The 17,828-nt window shown below is 37.5% G+C and overlaps 1 protein-coding gene across 5 annotated transcripts in view; it reads left to right on the top strand.

Annotated features, from left to right (window-relative positions):
• Window positions 1-17,828, top strand: part of LOC127437179 (smoothelin-like) — a 120,466-nt gene that overhangs the window by 85,412 nt on the left and 17,226 nt on the right. For 3 of the 5 annotated variants that reach the window (XM_051691958.1, XM_051691934.1, XM_051691943.1), the window contains 5 exons: window positions 9,319-9,492; window positions 12,248-12,323; window positions 13,066-13,098; window positions 14,508-14,681; window positions 14,994-15,056. In XM_051691958.1, the coding sequence (XP_051547918.1) occupies window positions 9,319-9,492; window positions 12,248-12,323; window positions 13,066-13,098; window positions 14,508-14,681; window positions 14,994-15,056 (520 nt within the window). The remainder of the gene's footprint in view (window positions 1-9,318; window positions 9,493-12,247; window positions 12,324-13,065; window positions 13,099-14,507; window positions 14,682-14,993; window positions 15,057-17,828) is intronic. The other 2 variants (XM_051691950.1, XM_051691967.1) reach the window with 1 other exon arrangement.

The following is a 17,828-nucleotide window of genomic DNA, read 5'->3' as shown; positions in this document are numbered from 1 at the left end:
CTACTTAGCAACAAAACCTTTTCAGAGCGCTCATGTTTATAACCTGACTGGAACAAACTGGACGCCCCTCAACCCTGGATAAAACTCAACAGATCTGCACGAATTCATAAGTGACTATTTTTATTCAAAACAGCAAATTAAGAGGAAAGGTAAGCAGTTTACATTCTTGAGTTTGGAGCATTGTTCTAACGATTCGAACAACTAATGTTAGCGTCTTCTCCACCTTGTCTTCAATGCAGTTCTCCAGTGCAGCAATTAGTTATTACCATATTAATTATCTAATACATTAATTGGAAAATCCGATATATCGGTTGACCTTTAGTGAGGACACTAGGTAAGAGAAATGTGCTCCTAATGTAGCAATATCAGTTGTTTTTGAGAGTATTATACTTTAAACTATTGGTTCTCACCTGGTTTTGCTTCAGGACCCAGATTTTACATTGGACATCAAGTGGCAACCCAACACAATAAATAATGTAACCTGTATTCAATGTAGCCTGGGTTGCATTTTCCATTATCTTGCAAGTATAAGTATCCAAGGATAAGGACATGTATCATGTGACATTATTTTTGTTGTTGATGTCAACAATTCTTGCTGATCTTTCCTAGAAGGAAGAAGCATCTTTTCATACAGGGGTTCCTAAACACTTTCAAACTGTTCGCTGGAAAGTATTGCTTTCTCCTCTGTAGCTGCGCATACCCAAATTCTTTGCAGGGTTTGTTTTGCGGACACTCGTTTACAGCATGCAGTGGTATATTTAGTGGCACTGTTTTAAACTATGCAGGATATTTTTAGTTGCATGACTGTCAGTAAGTCAAAGCAGATTGCCTGAGGGTCAAGCATTGTTGCGTGAATGAAAGGGGACTGATTTAAATAGCTGTCTGAGACTCAGATATATGCTGACACAGTCATGCTATTGAATTATCTGTCATTTGGGTGAGTGAGTTCAGAGGTGGGTTTTGGCCAATGAAAGATTTCTAGTGACAGCTACAGCGTTTTTTTACATATACACCTGCTGGTCTATGTCACATCAAGGGCAAAAATGTGAAATAGGAGAGTAGTGTTCTCTCAAAGTTTTGGTGCTTGTGTTCCATGAATAAAACCTAATTAAAACTAATTTTAAAGTCAGTATTAAATCAAAATGGATCCATATAATTTATTACTACACACCCCTGGTGTTATTGTGCATGTTATTCCAAAGAACAAATTTTGTCTTCGTGATCTTTCATCAAAATGTAAAAACTTGCTCCACTTCTGAAACGCCTTTTCAGCTGACATCACCAAGGCCGCTTAGGTTTAAACCAATGGGTGGTGTTGATTTTTGAGCATGGGAGTACACAATTGACAGCAAACTGTGCTATGGAATGCCCACTTTTCATGATTCAGTACGTTTCTGATAAAATATCAGAGCCGTAGCCTTGTGGGCAAGTGCTCTGACATATGGCATCTTGGATGACCGGGGTTCAAGTCCCAGCTCGAGGTCTGTTCCCGATCCTGATCCTCCTCTTCTCCCAGTCATTTCCTGTCTCTCTCTCCACTAACCTATTTAATAAAGGCAAAAAATGGCAAAAAGCATGACTTAAAAAAAAAAAAAAAAAATCTGATAAAATCAAATCCTGTCCTACATTTTTTTTTCTACGTTGTTTCCCTTGGAAACATGTCATAGTAAGGAAATAAAATTGGCCAAAGCATAAGCTAGTAAGTGAGTGCAGACGTTTCTAGCTATGCAAGCTCGATTTCGTACAGTTGTGTTCCAGAATGTGTCAGACCGCAATTCGTAACACAAAGCCAATATGCACTGCAGTCTCTATGTTGCCACAAGGGGTGCTATAGCGGACATTAGTGTGAACTGTCCACTTCTACGGTGAGTTTTTTCTTTTAAATCATCAACTGTCACAGCGGAGCAACAGTTTGAAGAGAATATTGCTGAACAAGTAAATCCCATTTATTTATTTACAGTTTAATGGCACCGACTGTTAAAGGCAACTCTATCGCCCTCTTGAGCACTGAGGTTTGTTACCGCCACAGTAATGCAAGAATGCACATTCTGTATGTTCAACCAGAGCGCTCGCATCTGTGAACGCATACTTGCATAAAGTACGTTTCTAGCCTAAGGATGTTGTTTCAGTCATTAAATAAGTGCAGTATTTGTTCAGGTTTGGTTTACCAGCACATTCACATGAAAGCAAACTTTTGCTGATTCCACTGAACTCTCTTATTCGCAAAGTTTAAACTTTCTTTGGGCAGAGACTGCTAATGTAGTATATCTGTAACTACAGTAAAGGCGGCAATATAGTTGTTGCAAAATTGAAGAAGGAATGGGTGTGATGTCATTTCGAACTAAATCTGCCAGTGTTTTTTAGTTTGTTGCGGTGATTCGACACAGCTTGCTAGCTCGAACTTTCAGGAAAACGTGCTGGCTCTTAAACGCCTTCTTACTGCCATTAGTCCATGTAAAAGTTGGGTGTGACCTGGTGCTCCACCTACTTTGAATCCAACTTTGACATCTTTTTCAAGTTAATTTCTTCACTGAGTCAAGATAGTCAACATGAACCCTTTTATACACCCATCTTTGCCGCAAAATTAATCAAAATACAATAACAGAGGGTAATCTGTGCATATTATATACACGTATAGCGTGTTAGCTTTAGCATTAGCACCATGAATGCAGAATGTAATCATGACAAATTACTGATTATCCACTGCATATATTTTACTTTAGAAAAATCATAAAGTGGTTAAAAGAGGTTCTTTTACCGTTCTCGTACGTCTTCTGTTCATATAATGAGGCATGTAGTAATTCATAACATTTTAATGTCATATTGGTTTTAAATGTAATCTGTTGACAGGTCAACGTGTGTCTCATATTTAAATGCTCCTCTAAACGCCGGCCCCAGCAGAGTAGGTGGTGTCCAGATGTTTGCAAATAGTATACCATTGCTCAGTTGTTTTGACCTTTCTAGCTCTGAGTGAAGAATGAAGAACTTTTCTGTGAGTGTATCAGAGCCTTAAGGGTTTAAGGCTTTTCAGACCCCCTTAAAACAAAGCAAATGAAAAGTTGTGGCTTGGACTGCAGCTGTGTGGATATGACCTTGTGTAGCTGTTCACCACTGCCTCTGCTGAATTTGTCCTCTGCCAGTGAAAGGTGTGCAGGACAAGAGCTCTAAAAAAAGAGAGCCAGGGGCTTATGGGAGATTGCCTACTGGAATAATGGCCAGATTGTTGATAAATAGATGACTATGGCACCTGAGTTAGCAGGGGCTCTGGGGCCCCCAGCTGCCATGGTGACAGAATTCCATGCCTCACCATTGGTTGATGCACTCTGGACAGCTGACGGGGGTTTGGAGTGAGGTATAAAAGGCCAGAGTTGTCTCTACTGTGGATCTAAGTTGGGTGTGATTTGCTTTGCCAACAACTCTCTCTCTCTCTCTCTCTCTCTCTATATATATATATATACATAAGTCGATTTGCTCCGATTATTGTCATACACTAATTGTTGGAATTGTGAGCATTCAAAGAAGTCAGACAATTGGCACCTGCTGATTAGTTGCACGTAAGGTGGATTTTGGAGAAGCAGCTAATCATACCATGCCTGGAATCAGTCTGGACCCTACTCCAGCCCTGGGTGATGAACCCGGTCCACCAGGTAGCCCGGATCAGGAGTGTGCTGAGTCAGGTCTGGAATCAGTGATTGGAGATCTTCTGTTACAGTCGGTTGTGGACGATGAATCGGATGAAAGAGTCGGTGATGGAGATGAGCGGTTTTTTGAGTTGGAACTCAACCTTCAGCGAGCCGTACAGGAGGTACATTGTGACTTGAAGGTTTTTGGCCAAAAAATACAACAATGTTTGGATGAATCTAGATCCCAGGTTACACCGGTCGTTGAGGCCATTTCTGCCTTGCAGGAAGAGAACGCAAGGTTAAGGATCCAACAAGAGGAGCTTGCGAGGCAAGTAATGTCCCTTTGTGAAGCACTTGGACTGCCTGAACCAAATCTTCAACAAGAGCAATATGATGAGCCAACAAACAGTGAACCGTCTGATTCGGATGTAAACCCAGTACTACATTCTCCAACCTTTGCCGCTGTTTGCCACACGTCATCTACATCGTCTCCAACCAGTGGTGTCTCGCGGAGCAATAGCATGGTAGTGTGCATGTGTCTCTGCCTATTCATCAGATATTTGTCAGATTGAAAACAGTATTAGTGATGTTTGATAAGGCAAGGTATCACTTACTTACGGTTAGGAGTACGTAATTCATCCCGCACAATTTGTGCTACAGAGATGAATAATAACTCTTATTGAGTTATTATACTTAGCTTATTGAGGAGAGGTGTGCTATTACTATTCTAAGTGATGAAACTTGTGATTTTTGCCTAACTGACTATAAAACAGGCAAAATAATCTCATAAGCCTGCACTGAATGAGAAAACTGAGCCATATCTAGGGACCATAATATCATAGAGACTTGGTGGTGGTATCTTTTGATTTCAGCCAGTAAGAAACCACCCAGAACACTTTAGTAATTACTAGAGGTGGGCGATGTAAGCAAAAATTTATGTTGCGATAGTCTCGAACTTTTTGGTCGATAAATACAGTATAAATGGTTGATGTATCCATTGAATGTCCACCCTGTTATTTTCCACCCTGCCCAATTAACTAAATGGACATCTGAATTTTTTTTTAGTCATTTAGCTTGACCAGTATGACTAATAAAATCTTTAACATATCCCTTTAATGATGTAACTTAAAGATACCTGTAAAACTGTTTTATTTTGTAAAAGTTTCAAAGCCAAAATGTCACCGAATTTTTGGAATGACCCATATAAAGCGAGATACACATTTTATGGAACATAATTTTAAAACTTTTGAAAAAATTATGACATTTACTTTTTGATTACTAATTACTAATTTATTATTAAGAATGTTTTGTCTAGTCGGCATCATATTCAATCCAAGCAAAACTCAAGGCTATTCTCTTTTTAGTTGGACATTCAGTAAGTGTTTGCTTTGATTCTAAAGCAAACCCCACCATCAAGTGTTTGCTTTGGCTGTCCATTGAATACTGGAAACCTCTTTGGTGACTATACTAGATATGCAGTCTACCCCTCTAAAGTACACACCCCTCTAAAGTAACTCATGCTTGATGAAAATAAAATAAAAATTATGATACAGTGAGAATTTTTTGTGCAACCTCTGACTTGCATTTTTCATCTCTACGATAGAAACGAATCTCAAACTGTCCAAAATGTATATTCAAAATTTTGTAAGGGCAAGCACCACTGAGAAAATGTAAGTTATCCCATGTGGCAAGGAGTATTTTGACACATTTATGTATATGAATGATGGAAAATTGTTGCTTCATGAATCTTTTGTCATTATTTAAATAGCTTTCATTGTGAACACAATTTTTTCCACCACATACTATTACTTCTCTACACTTATGGAGAATAACGTGGGCTGGAAAATAAGCCAAATAAAACCATCGAAGTGCAGTTTCCAAATGGAAATCACTTTGAATTATTATCATCTTAAACATTAGGGATGGTCTCCAAAGTTTAAAGTGGTATGAATGATTAAGTTTGTGCACATTTTAGGTTATGCTTTAATTAGGTTTTATGGTGTAATGCAGTAATACGTAATGAATCATGAAAGTAAAGACTCTTATGGCCCATTACGGTTTGATTCATTGAAAGTCTTAGTGTCTGAGTTTGCTTCCAGGAAGGGATTTAATTCAGTCAGATCAGACTTTCCAGGGATCTTTTGATTTAGGGCAAGTTGTGCTCCAGATACAGTACAAATACGTTGTAGTTCACTGAGCTGCAAAAGGTTGGTTGTAAGTTGAAGATGCATACATTTGTTAACGTGAATAACAGTTTACTTGATTTTAACCCGTAAGAAAGTTTGTGTACTGTTTGTATTACTCCTTACATGGTCAAAAGAGGACTAAAACCCTCTGAATTTGCGAGTGTAGAGCAAAGCCTTGCTATTCAGGGATTAGTTAGAAATAAAAAGATGGTGACTTAATGTGGCACAAGATTAGCATGAGGTATCCAAGTCTGTTTCCATATCATCCTGTTGTCAGGTCTTTGACTGTGTTTAATGTAGTTCTTTTAAAGTATAATGTACAGCATTGCTGCCAGGCTATTGCTCATTCTCATTATTGGTAAACTGTGCTTCTTTCATAAGATACCAATAATTGAAAAACTAGTTATGTCTTTTTTTATTAGGCTGCCAAATTTAACATGTAAACAAACTTATTTTATGAGATAATTAAATGTGTCTAATGCTGTTAAATATATCTAGGCAAGTCTTGTTAAGGTGACATTTTAAGAAGTTAAATGAGTGTGAAATATCACCTACACAGCTCAAACAAACTATCAGTAGTGCTGATGTTACTGAGAAGGCCACAGGACTTTATTGAAAGTGAATATACTACATTAGGAGATTTTATGTGGTAATGGAAAGAATGTCACAGATAAATTCCAGACAGAACATTCCTTTAACCCTCTGTCGGCCCACACTATTTATTAATGACACAAAGAAAAACAGGTAGTATTAAAATTACAAAAATATTTTCTATATTGTGATCATTTTTGGTTAACAAGTCAACAACAAAAAAAGGAATGCTAGATTCTGAATGATTACCATATTCATTACCATTCATCATATTGTGGCATTACAGTATATGGTATTCTGAGGTACTCCAGAAAGCTTATTGGTGTTACATGGTCCATTACCAAAAAAACATAGTATTGCATGGCACAACATAAAAAAGGGTAATACTTCTGTGCCATGTCCAGTAATCCATTGCAATACCATGGAAGTTTTCTCTAAGTATTGGCAATGTTTATATTAATAAAATGTGACTGTTAATTTAAAAACAGAAAAAAAAAATGAAAATTAACATAAAATTAATTTCAAATAGGTTTACAGTGACAGTTATAAAAAAAAGAATGAGGTATTTGTAAATACCCAATTTTCCTAAAAATAAATAAAAATAAAATACATTTTTGACCCTTTATATTCCATTGTCATGTATAAATGACATTTGCTTAGGTCACAGTTCAAATATATCTTAAGATATATTTCAAGCAAACTTGATTTAGTGATTTGAGATGTTGTTCCCCAAACAAGTTTATATGTCATGTATACTGCTGACCGCAGCATGGTCAGGTTTTAGGAATATGCCTCTTTATGTTATTAGCTGAGAGTAATTTCTCTTTTGTGTTTTATTTTTTATTTTTATTTTTTGGTCATCGCTGAACTCGTCTTTTTGCTCTGCATGTTTTTCTCACGTGATGTCACCTACTGCAACTATGAAAGCAGCCCTGAGATAAACACAGAAAATAACAATTGTAACATTTCACATGTGCATAACTGAAAGGAATGATGTTGGCCACATTATGAAAATGAGTGCTTTGGATAGATAAATGGTCACGCATAATTCAGAGCTGAAATAAACTTATTACGCATTTAATAAAGTGTACAAATAATAAAGTTTGTGCAAGCATTTTTCAGCAATAGATGCAAATGACATTTTTATGCATAATCACATACACTTACTAAAACATAAGCTCTTAAAGTGCGTAATATAGATAAAAGATTGAACTCATTTTGAATAGGCAGAAACGAGTGCACAATTAAATTTCCAATATCGTACAATCTAGTATCAACCAACGTCAATAATTAAAAAAAAGCAGCAATATCAACTACAGTAATACTGGAATGGTTAATCATAAATCATGCATACATAAATGCTACTAAAGTACAGACTAGAAAATAACCACAAAATGAATACTTGACAAGTAAATGTTGCATAAAATAAACTGATCAGTGCTCTTTCATAGAACAAGTTTTGCTTTGTGCTTTGTCACAAGCATCTCATACTTTGGATGCCTACTTTTCCATTCTCTCAAAGTGATAATGCTCCAAACCTTCCCCCTTACCGAGCATCTGGTCTGGCATGCATGTGCCCAGTGTTGCTGGTGTATTGGAGGAGGGATCAGTGAAGCACTGAGACTTTCAGGGATGAGAGCAGCAAGCAAAGGCTCCCAGGGACATTCACAGAAATCACTGAGCTCTCATGCCTGTCTAAATGTCAGCGAGCTTTTGTGTAAACACAGCTGTAGTCATAGATCAGATTCAACATCCAGCCCCTTTTTCCATCTCCTTTTTCCCCTGTACGCGCTTCACTCTCTGCTCTGTCTTACCATCCCTTCCCCAGTTTTATTTTTGAACAGTCATTTTTTTATTTCCCTACTCTTAAATCTTAATGTCAGTTGTTTTGCTGTTGATAGTGAGTTTAGGTATGAGTTTAGGTTTAGGTATTAGCTGTTCAGAGTTATAAATATCATCACGGTTTTATTGCCATAGAATTGGTTCCTAAATAGGCAGCTAGTGGCTTGTGGTTGTATTTTTTCTTTCTTTTAATTTTATGTTGTTTTTCTTTCCCATGATGGTCCCTTGTTTCCCATGTTTTCTCATGGATATAAAGTATTTTTTTAGTACACTCACCAAGCACTTTATTAGGAACACTTTGGTCCTAATAAAGTGCCCAACATGGTCTTCTGCTGCTGTAGCTCATCCATCTCAAGGTTTGATGTGTTGTGCATTCTGAGATGCTATTCTGCTCACTACAATTGTACAGAGGAGTTATCTGAGTTACCATCGCCTTTCTGTCAGCTCGAACCAGGCAGGCCATTTTCAGTTGACGTCTCTCATCAACAAGGCATTTCCGTCCGCAGAACTGCTGCTCACTCGATGTTTTTTGTATTTGGCACCATTCTGAGGAAGCTCAAGACACTGTTGTGCATGAAAATCCCAGGAGATCAGCAGTTACAGAAATACTCAAACCAGCCCATCTGGCACCAACAAACATGCCATGGTCGATATCACTGAGATCACATTTTTTCCCCATTCTGATGGTTGATGTGAATATTAACTGAAGCTCCTGACCTGTTTCCGCATAATTTTATGCATTTCTGCCACACGATTGGCTGAGTAGATAATCGCATGAATAAGTAGGTGTACAGGTGTTCCTAATAAAGTGCTCGGTGAGTGTACTGTATATATAGAACACAATGGCCACAAAAAGTATTTTGACACTTTAGTCGCACTTAAAAATGTGTGCATAATATTATAAAATATCAAATCAAGTGGCATTTATTTTGAAGAAATATAGCACAAGCACACTTTTCAAGCAAAACATTTCACAAAAGTAAGTTTGTAAGGTTGTAAATGATAAAACAATAGATACACTTCACCATAAGGCTAAATAGAGTTTTACTAGCTTTGTTTTTCATTCTCACACACAGATGGAGACAGAGCCCATTTCTCTTGTGGTTGAGCCTGTGAGAGAGATGAAGACCAGCACTCCTGTTCTTCCTAACGGCTCATCCATGAGCTCCATCAAGGCTGAGGTGCAAAATGAGAAGCTGACCGCAGATCAGCTGCAGGACATCGAAGACGAGGAGATCCTGGACAAAATGGTACAAAATCTCCCGAGCTGATCATTTGAATTGTTAAATACAAATACCACAAGAACAAAAATAAATTATAAAAAAAAAAAACAGTGAGTAAAATTAGTTTGGAGCTATGTCTTAGTTGTTAGCACATGTGCTCTGACACATTGAGTCGTATTTGCTCATTTAAGCGATGCAAGTTCCAATATGTCTTGCAACATTTTCCAATCCTGTTCCCTCCTCTTAGTGCAACAATTTGGACGTACTGTCCGCTCTACAATATGTCTATCCAATAAAGAGGCAAAAATAAGATGACACCAGTTAAGAAGAGTAGGGCTGTCAATCGATTAAAGGGGTCATGAAATACTATTTTTGTATAATTTTATTATCTTCCCTGAGTTCCACTCATAATGTTAGTAAAGTTTTTGTGCACCAAAACAGTCATATTTAGTAATATATGATCATTTTCCACCCTGTCTCTGGCCCTCTGTCTGAAACACTCAGTTTTGGCCTAAGCATCTCCTTTAAACCTTAACGTAAATGCCCACTGTTATGATTGGCTAACATTGTGCTGCCCCTCAAATTCAGTCATATTTGAAACTCAATCAGAAGAAAATGGAAAAAAGCTCCACAGCATTATAAAACTACATTTTAGTGTTTACACACAACACACATCTGACACATTGCATCCGAATATATGAATCTGTTCATCTCAAGCACATCAGCACCATAAACTATCAAAGAGTAATGACATATGAAATATTAATGAATGAAACAGTTTATTCACCGTTTTGCGATCGGGTCCAGTAGTGTTTTTAACTGCCCCATCATTCAGTAAGAGTTCCTTTGCAAAGCTTGAATCATATTATGACTGGTTCACAAGCAATCCACACTTTTAAAAACATAAAAAAAATACTGTACATAGTCCAAAGCACGATGAACAAGACACACACATATAGGCACACTGAGGCGCACATCGCCAGAAACACATCAAAACGGTCAAAGACGTCCATGTTTACATACTGTACATAGATGGGTGCAAGAACGTGTCCAGGACGTGTTTGTGCTCAAAACAGTGGAATGACACTGAATATGAATTTTTTATCAAATTAATCACAGGACATCCCGATTAATTAAAGAATTAACCACAATTAATCATATACATCATTATTTGCAGAGAGAGGCTGCCAAATAAAGATGATTCATATAAAGAATGCATTATAATTCAAATATTTATAAATATAATACGTAGGGCCTAAAATAAATATATGATACAGATTGAAATTCACTTTTAAATAAATTGCATTATTGTGGCACATGAATAAAGCATTGATTAGACAATACATAAAGTGGCTTAAGAACTCAGTATACAGTATTGTTTGCTTTATTCTCATTTATTGAACAAGCCCACAGTTGACAGCAATCTGTTTTGCATTGAGCTTGTCAATGTGTCCAGTTCTCATAGTACGCGTTGTTGCGTTCCGCCTGCGCTATTTTTAATTGTCACTCTATGTACATGTGCATCAGTCGGACACGGTTGGAGTGTCTCACTGGTATTCAGTGTCATATAAGCTGCCTTTTTAGCACACTGCGTCAAGTTAAAAATAGTGGAATCTATGAGCAGTTCTCATTCTGTGGCTTCGCCACTTGAGAGAGTTTTTGAGGTGTGTTGCCACCTATTAACGCTGCTGGTAAAAACACGTACTTGAATAGTAGGAATATCAGTACTTTTATTACGGAATTTACGTACACTTCAGGGGACATGCTAAATTGCGTAAATTTTTTTAACGCATTACTTTTTATATAATCGCACTAAATTAATGCATTAAATCGACAGCCCTTAAAAAATACCTCGAAGTAACATGAAATAGCATGAAACCAAAAATTGCCTATTTACTGTACTTTCTTAATACATGTTCCATGTCTTGTAGAACACAACAGTGCCCGCTCACTTTTTCAGCTGTCTTGGTTCTGGAATTTTTTCCTCATTTTTTTTTCCATTGGGATTTCCTAAAAGTCTTAAGAAAAACGTTCTAAGCCAACGTTTATGAAAAGCGTTCATAAACCAAACCAACCAACTTTGAGGTTAATTTCCTCCCTATACTGACAGTTGTCCAAAAACAAACACACACATGCACCATGAATGACAGGGGAATGTTGTGGGACACAGAAGTGGTGAGGTGCCTTTTATATATGTGCACAAGGGAGCGTGCAACCAGCTGTGACCTCAAAAAGATCGCTTGTGAGCATCCAGTATTGAAGCCTTCTCTTGAGCATGTACAACTGCTGAATTATGGCATTCAGCACACAGTCGCTAGTTTGGGTCGCAAGTTTTGTTCACGCTGGTGGGCATAATGACACCAAATTAATTTAAAAAAACTCGTGTTAGCACGTGTGTTTTGTTTTCCATCATGTGCACATTTGCTATGATTCGGACCGCAGCAATCGTGCCCAGTGTGGAAACCACCTAAGAATGTTGGGAGACTCTATTGCGTCATTCATAGTGCATCATGGGAGTGGACCCATCCAATCAATTTCTGATGGATAAATCAACCATCCTACATTTTTTTTTCCTGAAGTATATTTAACATGTATTTTATGTACGTCAAATATCCTTTTTCACTCAGAAATACGTCACATTGCTGAAGTAAAATGGATTGTGATCATTGTTTCATGTTGAGTTTAACAATAGTAATGCTTTAATGAGATTTATTTTAATCTGTATGAATATTTTTATCATATACCCAACCCAAACAATTAATAATTTTGTTTTCTTTTATAGCTTGATGACTGTAAAGATTTCGAAGAAAGGAAATTGATCAGGGCTGCAATGAGAGAACTCCGGAAAAAAAAGCGAGGTACTGTAAAAAGACCCCTATAGACCTGTAAATAGACCTGTTTTAGACCCCTTCCTCTCTTCTTCTGCCCTTCTTCTCTCCTTTCTACTTTAATCTTTCTTGGTGATACACTCAACAACAAAAAAGGGAACTTTCACTATAGTGAATTTTACTCAATACTCCCATGTTCATATTACTCAAAAAAATCCATGTAACTAAGTGAACTTTAAAAATATCCATGTATGTTGGGATAATATATGATTTTATTTTTCCTTTGGTTAATGTGGTTATTTGTAACTGGACAGATGATTTCAAGTTCCCAGCATGCTTTGCATGGGACTTGACAGGAAGAGTAAACGTTAAAATGACTTGTTATTTTATGTGTCTTTGTGCAAGATGAATATAAATTGTACCCACTGAGCAATTGCTGTGCTAACCATAGCATAGTGACCAAGTTGCACTCAGTAGTGATTCCCACCAGCATGTGTTTAGCATGCTATCATTTCCAGTCACTAGGTAGCATATGACTAAAAGAATTTAATTTAAATTGCTGTATTTTGACATGTAAAAGTTTTATTAAAAAAGAGATAAAAAAAAGAAATTTCAAACATCTGGAACCACTGTCCATGATTGAATCAAGTTGAGTTATTTTTTGAGTGTACAACACATTGAGTATCTATTCTAGACTAATCTCTGCTAGACAATCTTTGTTCTTCCTTTTGGTCAATCTGATGTCTCTCTCTCTCTGTCTCTCTGCTCTCAGAGGCAAAGCTGGGATGCACACAGGAGGAAATGGGTAGGGATGCTGGATCATGTGTGAACCAGTCATTTTGCCCAGTTCACTCTTCGCTGAGCCCTAGTAATGTTTTTATTGTGGGGCTTACCGAAGTGTCAATTAGAGCTTTGGTGGCTAATGTTTTTGTTTGTGCTTGCATATAACTCATGGGTGTGATACACAGGTTACTCGTGTCCTTTTATTAATGTGAGATTGTGCATGAAAGTGTATGTGTTTTGTAATCATATGGTACCGCTCACTTTGTGTTTGCTTGATAGAATTTACACACATCGATGATTAAAGGGATAGTTCACCCAAGAATGAAAATTCTCTCATAATTTACTCACCCTCATGCCATCCCAGATGTGTATGGCTCTCTGTCTTCTGCAGAACACAAACAACGGTTTTTAAAAGAATATCTCAGCTCTGTTGGTCCTCAAAAGCACATAGCGGCAGTATAAAAGCAATCCATGGCTCAAGTGGTTAAATCCTTATCTTCAGAAGTGATATGATAGGTGAGGGTGAGAAACAGATCAATATTTAAGTCCTTTTTTACTATAAATCTCCACCTTTTACCAGCCTCAACAAGTAGGTGGCTGAATGTGAAAGTGAAAGTCACTTCCACACCTGATTATGGAAGTGAAAGTGTAGATTTTCAGTACAAAAGGACATAAATATTGTTCTGTTTGTCACCCACATCTATCATATCGCTTCAGAAGATATGGATTTAACAATGGATTACTTTTATGTTGCCTTTATGTCCTTTTTGGGCCTTTTGAGTTCTGGTCACCATTCACTTGCATTGTGTGGACCTACAGAGCTGAGATATTCTTCTAAAAATCTCCATTTGTGTTCTGCAGAAGAAAGTAAGTCAAACATGTCCTTTTTGGGCAAAAAGCATCTTTTTACCTGTGTTCTGTATTTTTGGACTTGATGTATTTTAGAGTAGTCTCACATCTTTGTGCCAGTGATACAGTATGTGCAGTATGTGTGTGTGTTTTATTTTAACTACTGTTTGCCTTGGAGGTGTTATTCAGGCCATACCTAATTATTTTCAGATATCAAAATATACAATGTATTTTGTATCAGATGGTACCTTTCTTCTCTCCTACTTTTACTTTCCAGTTCTCAGTATTTGCACTCATTGCTGCCCTCCCCAAACTCTCAAATGTTTATATGCTCAAGGAGACAAACTCCTCTTTTTTTTTTTTTTTTTTTTTTATAGGTGGACATTTAATAGCTGAGTCCATTAAATATCCAAAATAAACTAATGAAATATTGACCAATGCTGTCAATTTGAAATACTTCATGCATTGCTAATCTGTATCTATACTCTCTCTCATCCACCTTTTTCCTCCATCTTCATCCTAATTTCTTTTCCCTCCGTCATTCATAATCCATCCTGACATTCATGTCGCTGTCCTCCTCAGATCAGAGAGAGAAGGAGAGAGAAGTTCGTCTGAAGGAGCTCAGACAGCAGAGAGAAGAGAGGGCTCAGAAAGCTCGGGTGGGTGGAGACACCAGTGAAGTGGTGATGAAGAAGACTGAGCGGTCTGCAGATGGCTCCACCATCAGCCACATAAACAATCGCGTTTCACAGACAGGTACTGCAGCAGTAGTGTAGTGAACTCTGCTTGTATGTCTTCGAAGCGAAGAGGAGATTATTGTGGCACAAAGTCTGCTCCACATTGCCGCATATGCTGGCTAAGAACTGCCACAATTTACTTGTTGTTTAAGGGTGGGTAAACCTGAATCAGAAATTTGGTGTGCAATATTCATTCTACAGTGCATGGGCGGTCCATTTATCAAACAAGGTGGAATAAAAAGATTGATAGTTCTGTAATAAGTTTATCTCCGGGAATGTTTGTGGGCTGTACGTAATTTGATTGTAACACTGTTATTGTTTGCATGTGCAGATGATGCTGGCAGGATGTCCCGCAGCACTATCATGGAATCCAGCTACATTCAAAAGACAGACAGTGAGTTCATTAGACTCTCTTTGTACTCGCACTGTACGATTTTGACAATGATTTTGCCGTCTGAGACAAATTTTAGGGGTTGTAAAAGATTTCTCTTGTCATAGGGCAAAATCGTCACTCTTTGATCGCTAAATGTGTGAGGTGTTCACTAACTCTGATTAATTGCCTTTGCAATTAATCTTAGCCTCCGTCAGTTCTGGCAGTGTCGGAAATGTAGCATTGCAATCGTGCAGTGTGACCCCTCCTCAATCGGAACAATCAAGTCCAAAGTCTTGGCTGCGTTGTGTATTGTACAGTCCAAAATAATTTTGCACAGTGTGCCATGGCTTTTACCCAAGATCTCACTGGGACCACATTGTACAGTCTGACAAGCAACAATCTTAAAGGGCTGTACAAATTGTACAGTGTACACCCTGCTTAGGAAAGAAATGTGCCCACTTATAGCACTGTTTATTTGCGCATGCTGTCTGTATTGTTTTAACAGCCTGATTCACTCAAGGAATTATGCAAATCAGGTAACAGTGCAAAAAAAAAAAAAAAAAAATGCGACCAAATATTTCGTGCTGAACGCATTTTGTACGACACAATTTCTCATCTTCCGGGTCACTTCTGTGTGCAAGTATGTGGAGGATCTGGCAATAATCCACGACTGTAATCCATACTCCTGATAGGGCTGTCAGCGGCTGCGAAACTAAATTTGAATTTTTCACAAAAATATTACCAATATTTGTGTTAGATTTGAATTTTAAAGACATTATTCCAAGTAGGGCGAAAAATCTAAAAGATATCTGACTTTTAAATGGACGTTTGTCTCCTACTTCCACAAGAGGGTGTAAAAATCAATAGAAACCAATCAGCACCATGTTGTAGCGATTGTTATTGCAAAGAACATAATAATGTGCTTAAAATTATAAAGTCAATATATTAATACCGTTTATATTCTCAAATCTTAAATAAAAATAAAAAAAACGAGAAAAGAAATGCTTCAATAGATGGTTCTGTTTTAACTTTGTGTTGCACAGTAGTCTGTACCGGTGCCATAGTACTACCACAAACTCAAGCTTCATAATACGGGTGATACTATAATGTTTTCATTAAATACAGCTGTATGTACGTACTAATGCTTATGCAGCAAGACACTTGTAAGGGCAAGCCAGCCATAAGCCCACACATGCAACCTGGTAAATTGCAGTAAAATCGTTGGATTGTCTTTACTGGTAAAATTTCCACATCTACCATTCACACATTCGGATTCTGTCTTTTTTCCATTTTGCGACCATTCACACATCAGCACCAATATGACGTTAAACACTGAGATGTAGTTAGTTATTTTATCATCAGCAAATTTATTGTGCTTTTAGGTTGGATTACTCTGCACCACTTCTAAAATCTGAACAGAATCTAAAAATACTAGGAATCACACATTTATCGATTATGTAAATGATACAGACAAAAATTTGGCATCACAAGTAACAACTTGGCTGCCAAGTTGATCTGATCACAAACTCAAGTGGAAACACACCGCTGTTCAAGAAGATGCATGACAGATGTTAACAAACGTGGAAGTACGGGAGCGCTGCTGTTGATGTAGCTGCTTCTCTGTTTTGAGTCTGAAAAAAACTGGCCGAGCGCATTTGGGTATGATCTTGGGTGGAAATATGAGACTGTGATGTGAGTTTAAAAGTGTGTGGCGTAAAAAAAAAAAAATTCTCCACTTTGAGCACTTTTTCGTCATCTCCATTTCTTCATGGTCCAGTGTTGTTGCCGTGTATGGTCGATTTCCATTGGCTGTTCACCATATGACTTCAGATTTGAGTCGTGGAGCATCAGACACTACGAGATTTCCTTCACAGTCCTCTCTAAAATAACTATTTTTTAAATGCTCCAACTAAATAGCATAATTTCCCTATCTGTCCAATTTTAAGACATTTTAGGACTCAAGAGTAGCTAAATCTTCTCTGTCTTAAGTCAGCATGTCCTGAACTGGTACATGCTCAAACCGTTAGTCTTACAACTCTGTTCACACATAGCATCAAAGTTGAACTTTTCAGGTAATGTTACAACTTCTCATTCAGGGAAATTGCCAGTGCAAAATTTACTGGTATTTTCGAATAGGGCATGTTCACATAAGACCCCTAAACTTAAAATTGCAGGTCATTTTCTTGAAAAGGCTGTATGTGTGAAAGCAACTATAGTCAAGACTCAAGACACAGCACCAAAGACCGCCACCTATGGGGGCCGTTCACTCTGAACTTGCCCGTATCTTTCTACGTAAACATACGCTAGACGGACGTCTTTGACCTTCATTGTTTCTCGCTGGGTTTTTGCTGTAACGATGCATTTTTAGATGCTGTGTCAAATTAAAAGGAAAGCCTGCCTTTAAAAAGCATCTCGAGACACCCGCGTCTGTTTTATTCACGCAATCGTTCTGAACAGACCATAAGTAATTGCCAGTGCTTGGCTCACATCCAGAATTCGAATGCTCATTGTAGCATTGTACATTTGTGTCTTAAATTCATGAAAGTTTGAATTTCTCATTTTAATTTGACTGCCTTAACTCCTGAATTGGCTCTCTAAAATGCTGAAACTTTATTCGAATACATTAGATAGAACATTTACATAATGTCAATAGCACAAAGGAAATAGCATTGAGTTTTGGGAATAAAGCTTAATTCTATAATAAGCCTGAATTTACATTGGAAAGGAGGCATGTTTGCACTGAAAAGAAGGACAATGACTTGAAATACTTGTGGCACTGCCCTATTTTGCTGC

This window comes from Myxocyprinus asiaticus, chromosome 4, assembly GCF_019703515.2.
Source record: "Myxocyprinus asiaticus isolate MX2 ecotype Aquarium Trade chromosome 4, UBuf_Myxa_2, whole genome shotgun sequence".
Lineage (NCBI taxonomy): Eukaryota > Metazoa > Chordata > Actinopteri > Cypriniformes > Catostomidae > Myxocyprinus > Myxocyprinus asiaticus.
Note: the sequence above shows the minus strand (reverse complement) of the source record. Positions and strands in the feature narration are given on the sequence as shown.